General features: G+C 37.5%; 1 protein-coding gene across 1 annotated transcript; it reads left to right on the forward strand.

Moving 5' to 3' along the window:
- The first annotated feature begins 221 nt into the window (after positions 1–221).
- On the forward strand, positions 222–10,122 carry LOC134750441 (odorant receptor 4-like). Its single transcript, XM_063685594.1, has 11 exons — positions 222–340; positions 743–885; positions 1,806–1,958; positions 2,380–2,562; positions 3,950–4,090; positions 5,002–5,113; positions 5,594–5,690; positions 6,193–6,294; positions 7,142–7,230; positions 7,987–8,053; positions 10,031–10,122. The coding sequence occupies exons 2-11, from the start codon at positions 816–818 to the stop codon at positions 10,082–10,084; spliced, it is 1,068 nt and encodes a 355-aa protein (XP_063541664.1). The 5' UTR covers positions 222–340; positions 743–815; the 3' UTR covers positions 10,085–10,122.
- Positions 10,123–11,745: the final 1,623 nt, after the last annotated feature.

The following is an 11,745-nucleotide window of genomic DNA, read 5'->3' on the forward strand; positions in this document are numbered from 1 at the left end:
AACTCAAACAGTACTCCATTTTCTGTTCTTCATTAGAACTTCACGACATCAAACAATATATAATTATGCTCCCCATAATAACCATGATATAAAGAAGCTAAATAAAAAACAAAGATCCCATCTAATTGAGAACCCCCTCCTTTTTGAGGTCGGTTAATTAAGGAAAGTGACAATGATGAATCGGTTCTGCATTGTATTTAAAAGTTTAGTTGTTGACAATTTTTCTTTTTTAGAAACGTTATTACGATCTTAAAGACTACGACGCCACATTTGCTATACCGTGGTTGGTACAGAAGTGGGTGGGACTGCGGCTGACGAGGACCGATCCGCCTCATGTCAGGTTAGTGTGGAATAGTAGATTGTTATCCAAGTGATGAAAGGCACCCATTTCTGCCGAGGTAGTTTGCCAATAGTCCGAGACTGAAATGGTGCCTTTTCCCAAGTTAAACACTACCTTTCATTTCGAATACGAGGAAAGTAAAAATACATGTGCATTAAAAATACATCACCTGTGAAAATTTAAACTGTCTAGCTATCACGGTTCTGGTGACAGACGGACAGACGGACAAACGGACAGACAGACAAACAGCGGAGTCTTAGTAATAGGGTCCCGTTGTGTTTAGTTTATAAAATGCATATATAGGTATGTTAGTGTGTAAGGTATTTGTAATATGGGCCTTATTGCCTGATTATTTTTTTTAAATAAATAAATAAAAATAAATATACGAATTATTCGTTGAAGGATATTCTGGGACATATACTACTGGCTGGAATTCCTCAACCTGTGGCTGGCGGCCTTCCTGGAGCTCACATACATGGCAGTGCGCAGCACCGCGTACGTGGAAATATTCCTGTCCCTGCCGTGCATGTGTAACCTGCTTTTAGGTAAACGTACGAACCCTATTATCTAGTTCGTCTTTTTTAGCATTATATAGAAAGAAGGTAAGCGATCTTGACGTGTCTTTTTATTAAAAATCACTTGAAATCGCATCGCAGTTGCACACCGCCGCCACATCCGGTTGCGGCGCCAGTGTGAATACTTTTACATTATTTTGCCTTCATAAGTAATTTAAATTATTTTTTAAAAAGCGTTTTACAATATTTTTCAATAAAAAAACACGTCAAGATTGTTTACCTTTTTTCTAATGCTAAAAAAAACGAAATATGGCAGTATAATTATAGAAATAGTCATGTGATTTTTCGTAGCATCTGTCATCCCGATGCATGTTTTTTTTTTCGTTTGGCGTTTGTCGTGGTACGATTGTCATCTTGGCTAGGGGCTCCTAGAATATTATCTATTTGAATAATGTGGCATTCTGAACAAAAAAAAAAGTAAAGGGGCCCACTGATTATCAGTCCGCCGGATGATATCAGCCAGTCAGTTAGAACAAAATTTGACAGTTCCGAACAACTGACTGGCCGATATCGAATGGGCCCCTTAAGAGCCATTGGAAAATCCATTCAACTTCTTATCGTATTCTCACTCAACCGATTCCAAATTCCTAATGTTTTCCTCAGAGTACCGACTTTAATGTGAATCTACAGTAGGCCGAGCACATGATTGACGCGAAAGTATCTCGCCGCGAGATAGACTACCCGTCTTTTACTAACTGTATATGAATTAAAGGGGGACAGGTAGTAGCCCGGCAGGCGCGCATGTCGCCCTTAATTTTTTAATCTTTTTGTGTTTTTCAATCAATTGAATGTTACTTACGGCTGTTATGCGTAATTGGGTAAACTGCTCACATAGAACGCAGCCAGCATGGAGACACAAGCATTTATAAATATCTGTTTATTTATTGTAGCGATATTCAAGTCATACAAAATGGTGGTTTACCGGCCAGTGTTCAACAACCTGGTGTGGGAGTTAAGAACTATGTGGCCTCAGGGAACAGTTACCGAAGAAGAGGACCGTATAGTTAGCAGGACACTGCGGAGTCTCAACATAGTCGTTAAAGGTACAGCTATACTACAGAATAAGATATGAATATCGTTATCTCATTCTAGCAAATAGCTTTGTCCCTACTTACGTAAGTAAAACTTACGAGTGTATTCCTGGCCTTACAATAGCTTTTATGTTTACTACCACTAATTTTATGTTTGTTATTGTAGCGGAGGAATCGTTGACTCCCGAGTCACAGGCTTTGACCTAGTTCGGGAGAGAAAGGCTCGGCTCTGGTAAAACTATCACAAACCTAATTTTAAGCTTTTCTGTATCTAGCATAATATAAACATTCTATACTGTGTTAGGTTTTTAAGTGAATAAATATTTATTATTATTACTCTATAGAAAATGAAGTGTCGGACGCCTCGGCCAGGACCCGGGCCGTTCTAGCGGTAGTCACACTTAAACCGACTGGCAAACATCTGGTTTTTCAGGCTACTATTGGATCAACATCCTCCTACTATTGATTTTCCTGGGTCCGTCCTTTGTGGCCCTCGGTTATCGAGCTGCAGGCCACGACAGACCTCTCATCCTGCCATATTGGTATTGGTACCCCTTCGATCCTTACGAAGGCGGTCCGCTATATGCGTTTGCTTTGGGCTTTGAGGATTTCCATGGTGAGTTTTTTCACTCAGGTAGGTATGTATAGATAGAATTATAATTAAGTACTTCCTTTTCTTAATCCGGAGGTAGTCATCTTATCAATAAAACTATCAGGACATGACTTGGGCTAATGAATTTTTAATCACTTGCCACCTATTTACCTAAAAATGTACGTTGTGATTTTAATGTGTTTATATAAATACTTAAATAAAAATTGATATTATATTTTAAATACCTTGCGCCCATGCTACAACATTGCTACGTACGTATTGATATTAAATTAGTTTTATATTTTACTTCTCTTATTACTTTTCCTGGGTCTTCTTTCACTTCACTGACAGGTGTGACAATAAAATTGACAATATTTCTGTTACTGGCCTTCCACACTATCCACCCCTAGAACTATCCTTAGGCTATGGTAACTGATGCTTACCATCAGGCGCTGACGTGAGGCGTGACAATTGTAATACTCATGAGCTCATGGAGACTGTATAAAGGAGCCAAATCTCTATGTATGAAAAGTGTCCATCAAAAAACAATAATTAGGCAGCGCCACCATACACCGAAATACTACCAAAAACAACCTACATAATTTGGTCGGGTTATTTATTGCCTTATGTGGTTCATGTTATACTCATGTCCCAGAGCCTGACTAGCGCCACCGGAGAGATTAGGAACTATTATTTAAAGATTAACGCGGTCACTTTTACAACAATTCTGCCATAAGAGATTGCGATCCTTTCTATACCATCCATACGTGAGCTGTTCACGAAAGTAGTATAGTGCGACATAAAATAGTAGAATTAAATAAAATGGAACTTAAAAATGTTGATACCAAATTGTTGCCATTAGCATTTTACGTCAAAAATGTGACAGTTACGTACTTACGTAGGAAGTAGCGCCCTCATTTATTTTCTACAATTTCTTGTCAGACTATACCTACCTAGGAACTATTATTTAATGACGAAGTGTATTTTTAGGGTTCCCTACCCAAAGGGTAAAAACGGGAACCTATTACTAAGACTCCGCTATCCGTCTGTCTGTCTGTCTCCAGGCTGTATCTCATGAACCGTGATACAAATACAAATAATTTATTAATAACGCCAAGTTACATGTCAGGTACATTCTATATCGAATTTAAAATTAATTGGAACATTATTTGAGTATACACTTTTCAATATTACAGTGAAATATCAAAATACTGACTATTAGAAAATTATACAGTAGGGAGATAGCTGGACAGTTGAAATGTTCACAGATGATGTATTCTGTTGCCGCTATACTAAAAAGTACTGAACCCTCGGTGGGCGAGTCCGACTCGCACTTGTCCGGTTTTTTTAATACTCCGTCAGCTGCTACCATGACTAATGGATGCCAGTTACAGGGGGCCTGATATTGCAGGTTGTAGTGCCATTGGCTTCATGGTGATGGGAGACCTGCTGTTCTGCATATTCTTGAGCCATATTTCGATCCAGTTAGATCTGCTTGCAGTTCGTATACAGAAACTCGTACCAACGGTTGAACCTAAACACCGCTTCCTGAGTAAGTTGTTCTCTATAATTATTGTAGATACGTTTGTTGTTCTAAATTTTCATAGATACTGAATACTATTTATTCATCTAGTTGTGGACTAGCAGCTTTTGAGGTACTAGTAAGATCCTGGCGAACCTCACGCTAGCAACTGCCACCGAAAACCTTAAAACTGTCGCCCCTTTACGGTTGATTTCAGCTCCACTTCTATGATGGCACATGGCACCACCCTCTGCTTTCACAATTGGGCTGAAATTTTATCACACGATTTTATTTTTATTACAAGAGCTCGATCAACGACAGCCTTATCCTATAACTACGTAGACGAAGCCCTGACATGCCATCGGTGTGGACGACCTTCTGCAGACAAAGATTAGCGACTGATGCAGTCACATGAGGGCTAACTTAGTTCCCACACCTAAATACATGCAGTCGGTGTGGTCAATATCGGCCAAGTGGAGAGAAGAAGATTACTCGAGCGTATCATTTGTCTCTCTTTTGTAGACACATTTTAGAAATTTATTTTGGCTATAGATTAACGGAAGATTCAAGCGAGACATGGACAGTTTTGGCAGAAACGTGCCGAAATGAGACCGGAATGGCGTCACGACATTAAAGTCGGAACATCAAAGCACGATGATGACTGGCTGGAGAACCTTCTTGGAGGTATTCTACAATCTCCTGCGCACTCGCGTTTTCTGTGCGATCGATGTGGCAAGAAATGCCGCGCTGCAATAGGACTTTATAGCCATTAACGGCGATGCGGGACCCCATAAACCCACAAGCGCCGCAACAAGCATCTACAATAGATGATGTGGCCAATGATGACGGCATCCGGATATTGGGAATAACTGGAAATCACAGACAGATTGTGATTAAATTATTCAGTGCAAGTACCTAATTACACCAAAGTTTTGTTACAGGTGCATTTACTACTGAGCAAATGCGCAATGAAAATTGTGATACCCCGGACTGGGAGAAAAAGCACCTAAAAGAGTTGGCCGTCATCATTGAAAGACATCGGGCCCTGATCAGGTACCTAATTCAAATGTTATTTATTTGATTCAAAGCTTAGCTTAGCGAAATAATTCCATTGACGAGCATTTCGTCCATTCAACCGACGACAGTAAGCGACATTTCTTTGGGCCTAGCAAATGGGGCCTACCCAAGATCACCATCGTACATCGACAAACGCCAAACGTAAAGAATTTTTTTTATAAAGATGACAGATGCTTCGAAAAGTCACGTGACTATTTTCATAGATTATATTTAAGTTTCGATAGCCGTTTTTCTACCAGCGATTGTCATATTGGCTAATAGGGCCACTGATCTAAATTCAGGTGTGCCTAGTGGTTATATCGCCTCAACCTAAATCCAGTCTCAAATTAGTTTTGGAGTAGTGCCTACCAAAATTGAGAGCATTTGTTTCGCCATCGTTCTCAACTTTTAGGGACTTGGGTTATAAAATAACTACTACTTTTAATGCTGCTCTCTTATTGTATTTGTATATCGTAGACTTTCGGATGACGTGGAAGAAATGTTCAGCGGGGCGCTTCTCCTCAACTTCCTCAACAGCTCCATGATATTATGTTGCTGCGGGTTCTGTACCGTCGTAAGTGTAAATAGTTAAATACCTGCCTGCCTAATAATGTATTTTGAAGAAATCGTAAATAGAGATGAATTGTACGAGGAGGAGAAAATAACATCCCGTACATTGTTCTCAAATCTCAATCGCTAACCACCAGGGAGTTAATGTAGATTATGTCTGTAATATTGCTGTTTGTATTATCTAACCCAAAGAGTAGAAGGGAACACCCAAATATTCCGAAATACGTTTTTCCGATTTTTATAACCACGATTTTCATAATCCCGATTTTTATAAGTCCGAAATATCAAAATTACGATTTTTGAAAACACGATGGAATAAAATCACGAATATGCTATTTCCGAAAACTTAAAATCCGATTGTTTTAAATCCGAGTACTGAGAGTTCCGCTACTTGACGCTAGATGTAGACTACGAAAATAATAGTCTTTTTGGTAACAAAACCGAATAAACCGATGTATGGAGTGAGCACTCTATGTCTTCTTAATTCTCTTTGATCTATGTGACAGATAGTGGAGAAATGGAACGAGTTTAGCTACAAGTCGTTTCTCATCACAACACTCTCGCAGACCTTCCTCCTGTGCGCCCACGGACAGAAACTGATCGATTCTGTAAGTATCTGACCTTCTTTTCTGAGTTCTTTCGTCTTCATCTTTTTATCGTTTAATCCTTGACAGAGGAGCCGTGGACATCATAAGGTATAGCGACTGGTGATACAATGATTTTTCTCTCTGATGACTGCGAGCACACGGGGCGGGGCGGTGCGTGCAGGTGCGTGGCCGTTCTGTATGATAATACTTACTATTACTTATTCTGGCACCATAGTGCCGAGACATGGACCTCACTAAGGAGGCTGTGCATAAAATGTGTGTAGCACAGAGAGCCATGGAGCGCTCCATGCTCGGTATCAATTTTCAAGATCGAGTAAGGAATGTCGAGATGTGGGTTTCGTCATTACCAAACTAAAATGGAGTTGGGCGGGACATGTTGCTAGGCAGAGTGACGGCAGGTGGACTAAAATGTTGACGAAATGGTGGCTGCTTTCGGATATAAGAAGCCCCTGCCGTCCGTTGTAACGTCTTGTTGGGTGGACGACATCCGGAAGATTGCAGGAGTCTTAGCACGGTACGCTTATCACCATGCCTGTCACGTTCTAACAAGTATGTGAGTGCGAAAGTGACGGACTTAGTGATAGGGGAAACCATGCTACGCGGGCTGGTCACTTCTGGATGAGATTAGGTCAAGACCGGGACAAGTGGCGTACTAAAAGAGAGGCCTATACTCAGCAGTGGGCGATAAAGGGCTGATTTGATGATGATGATGATATTAGAGAGTGACGCATATGTCACTATGAACGATAAAAGTGCAACCATCATATTATCCTGTTTGGATATACGTATACAATAACAATAACATATGGCAACAAAATAACATAATGTAAATAATGTTCCTTTGCAGGCTACAGGAATAACCGACGCACTGTACAATTGCCTCTGGTACAACGCATCTAAGAAAGTCAAGAGTTCGGTCCTTATTGCGATGCATAGGTAGATACATAAATTAAATCTTCTAAATCTTTTTTTATCGCGTATATATATATCTTTACTTGAAAATAATTGTAGTGTATAACTAGCCTTATGAACCGATTTTGCATGTACAACCAGCCTTAAAAGTTTGTAGTCTATGATTATTCATTATTTTAGTATGTGGGTATTTTTGCACTTTGTAATTTTTCCTCAGTCACCCGTTGACCACGAACGCTGTAAAGGGTTCGAACCGTCGGGATGTATTATAAATTCAATATACGCGATATAATCCGTTTTCATAGTTTTATTTCATGAGTAACTATCGCGGTAACCGAAGACAATATTAAATCTTCTAAAATTAGAACCTAGATTTTAAATGAGCAGTCTAATAAGATAAGTACCTATGTAGTTCTTATTGTGTGTTAGTAGGTATAGGTATAGTAGAGCTAACTATTATTAGGTAAACTATTTTCACTCCACTATTAGCCAACGCCGAAAAGATCACTTGATTAGCCCTACTACAATTGAACTACTTGAAAGTAACCATAGAAACTATACGTACCTAGTAGCAACTAGTAGGTAGTCATTTTTTCTAGATCATTAAATATATAGGTAATGTATTTTTCACTGGACCTAATGCTTTGCCTACTCTCCGAGTAACTTTATCGTTTTGGAGTTTTAAATTCAACTTGGATTGTTTTACTTATTCCTGAATAACTTTAGTAATGTTTAGTTACCAACTTAGTTTTTATTTTTAATTCAATCCTCGCTTTTCAGGTCTCAAAGAGAAATCCACGTCACGACCTACGGCTTCTCCGTCGTCAACATGGGGTGCTACGCCACGGTCAGTATGCAGGATTACTGTTCTAGTAATCTAACAAGTACCTACCTATGTAGGGATTGTAGGGTATGCTGGTCTAGGAGTATGCACTTAAAGTTCTAAAAACTATTAGATAAAAAAATTATAATGATAGGTAGGTAATCTTGCCATTATTCCATGTATTATTTAATTAGCTTCCATAAAGTGACATAAAAAGTAGGATTACTTAGATAGTTTACTAATAATAATAACAATTAACAAAAAATGGGAATTGCGTAGGGAAAACTGTTGTACCTTGGACGTAGTTTTACCTCGGACAGATGGCAATATTTCCACATTGCCACGTTATTGAAATATTTCATTTATATTAAATATATTAATTTGAAATTATTAGATAGTTTATTAATGTATCTTATGATATTCGAATAAACAATAATTCTGTTGACTAGTTTTTATGTTGCTGGATTCGTCGATCTATGAACTCAAAACAAAAACGGTCGTTTTAACTTTGGACGCATAGATTGACGAATCCAGCAACGTAATAGTTATTTACGATACAAGTGCGGAAAAGAGGAAATTCGAAACGAGTGGCGATAAATTAAAACACGACCGCAGGGAGTGTTTTAAATCGACACGAGTTGCGAATTACCTATTCGCACGTGTATCGTACAACGTTTTACAGTACATATGGCCCTTTAAACTTTCGACATACGCACGAAAAGTGCTCTTTTACGCACTACTGCGAGAAAGTAGCACCATATGTACTGTAAAAACTATTATAATGTATTAAATAGCTACTTGCTTTTGAATTTTAATATTGTCTCGTGGTCCTTTGGATTACCTTACCTATATTAATAAAGACTATAACTTCTAAATACTTAAATACAAAGTACAGTACATAGCGGCCCCCTTTTTTAAATATCTATCGTTAAATTTAAATAATCACAATTATTGGCCATTGGCGCTACCTCTGTATATCTGTCAACTTTGCTGGTACTTGTTAGAAATGGACACAAATGACACAATAAAAGCACGACTTTAGGTACCTACATTGTTCGAAATGTTCGACTGTAGCAACGCACAACAAACGTGCCAGAATTCTCGAATCATTTTGATAATAGAATCATTAGTTTCAGTTGGAACCCGCAGATAGCAAATACGCCGTTGGTGTACAAATATACTTGCGACCCTTTACCGAGAAATAGTCGGTATTTCGGTATTTGCTGTACTGCCTCGGGGATTTAGAACAATACAGTGAATATTAAATTGTATAATGAGTGGAATGGAACGAGGGACTTTTTCCGAAAATATCAATTATTACATTGTAGTACATAGTAGTAAACTTTTATTGCACAAAAATACATATTACGTTTTTGGCAAAAATTTCATTTTTGGTACAAGCTTTTATCGCTGACTGTACTTTTCTTTCCACTTGCAACTAATACTTATCGAGACAATCCTAAAAACCCCAAACACAATTGGGTTGCATTGTTTTGTCACAGAATTCCTATGGCCACCTCGGGTCTCCATCATCAGATCAGCTCGATGGTACCATAATATTGCATTGTCAATTTGTCACCCGACTTACCTACATAGGTATGCACATTTTCAGCTTCATTGTAAGTTGGGAAGTGGGTCAAATTTAACTTGCAAAAATTGATACGAGTACATTGCAAGTTAATAAAAAGCTTGCAATGTATCAAATCTTGCAAGTTAAATTAATTAATAACATAGTACCTAGATACATTGCAAGTTAATAAAAAGCTTGTAAATAACAGCTACATTAGTAATAAGTTCAAAGGCGAACTTAACCCTTTAATCTCTTCCAGTTAACCTTTGAGTAGATTGTAAGCTTTTTGTGAAGTATGTCTTCAATACTTACGACTTTATCATTAGGTGTTTAATTTCATTTTGACATGCATCGCACTTACTTCCTCGCGCGTACTTATTTTTTAATTGAGATACCACATAATGTAAAATAACGTGTTCTCTTTTTTTCAGATACTCAGAACGGCCTGGTCATATTTGTCGCTTCTTTTAAATGTTTGTAAATAAACATTTGTAACAGAATAAAGGAGAAAACATGTTTAATTGTTATGGTTTCATTTAATTTTACAAGCTTTTCTCTCACTAAATACAGTCACTTTAAGGCATTGAAACATTTTACCTGATTTCACACCCAGTAAAATTGTGTTTTAACTGGTATGTATATCCGCCAGTTTTGGAACATTCGGTACGAACTCGTCAATTTTATTTTAAGAAGCGGCCTCCGCCTTCTTTTGATTAGAAACTTTTCCTATCCAAGTTTTGTGTTCAGACGTATTTTTTGGCTTAGCGTCATAACACACTCAACTATAGGAGGGGGGCATCCTTTCCTTGAATGTAATACTACGAAAACAAAAATGACACTAAACTATTTAAATAAGTATATTGAGTGAATTAAATTAACACGCTATTTACTCATAATTCAAGCTGAAACGGGACTTAGTAGCGTGAATTTTAAATAGCGCCACTAAAACCTATATCTTAATAAGGTTTTTAAAGTAATTTTATTAAGTACCTACCGGCATAAAAAGCAAAAACTTTAGTTATAAAATATCAAAGAAAGAAGTTATCCTAATTTGTCGCTGAACTGTTCCAATAGGTTTAAAGAATTTTATTACTCATAAGAATACGAGTTAACATTAACTCATACACTTACATGAGTTAACATACTTATACTAAGAATTAATTAACTTGACGAGAACATTTTTATTTGTTATTTAACATTAAGTGCTAATTTATTAAGTTTTGCAAAATAGACACAAAAAATATGTACGTAAGTAGGTAGTTATTTATTTTGCCCGCAGCGGCTTACACAAGTAAGTACGCGAGCACATTATATCAGTTACTATGCGCAGATTCATCCGCTGCGCAGATGCATCTCTTCAAATAATACCAAAAACCTTACTATGAACGCACTAAATCGTTAGTAGAATAACTGAAAACCTCATTATTTACCTAATTATAATCGTCACTGTAGTAGCTCATCAGGGAATGCAGGTGAAGATTGTGCTCTTTTCTTCTACCAGCGGGTATTGCCGTCGCAACAATAAGTTCTACTTATAGAGTTTCCAAACTTACCTACACCGTTTACACCTTAAATTTGGGGTTATTACGTCTATCCATTTTCAGAACTATTTCTGTTAAAAGGGATAGAGAAAGGTACCTTTATATTATGTCCCTGTCGCTCTTAGTCCGGCGAAAGGGTACCTAGATCTAATAAACCCTTACGATTCACTGATATCGCCCTTTTAAAGCAACTTCAAGTTGAAACACTTTAAAAGGTATAGAGGTATATTTTCGGCTCTAAGGCTTCTAAAAGGCTCTTTTGCATACTTAAGAACTTGTTTAAGGTATCAAGCACCTTTATCTACTTGATTTGCACTTTACGCGAAAATTCAATTACTTATGTTCCCTACCAGAGTACTTGAATAAAAGGTACCTATATATTATAAAATAATCTACCTACCTATTAACTTATAGTTGAGTATTCGAACTTAAACTATCGTCAAGTCAGACATATTTCAAAATATTTAGATCAGTACGGTTTCACTCACTATCACATGTCGCCAAAAGCGACTAAAAATAATAGTGAGTGAAACCGTACTGATCTAAATATTTTTTATAGTTGAGTAGCCTTAACCTTCTACTTATTTCTTATTCTGAAGTTTTTA

This window comes from Cydia strobilella, chromosome 20 (genome assembly GCF_947568885.1).
Source record: "Cydia strobilella chromosome 20, ilCydStro3.1, whole genome shotgun sequence".
Lineage (NCBI taxonomy): Eukaryota > Metazoa > Arthropoda > Insecta > Lepidoptera > Tortricidae > Cydia > Cydia strobilella.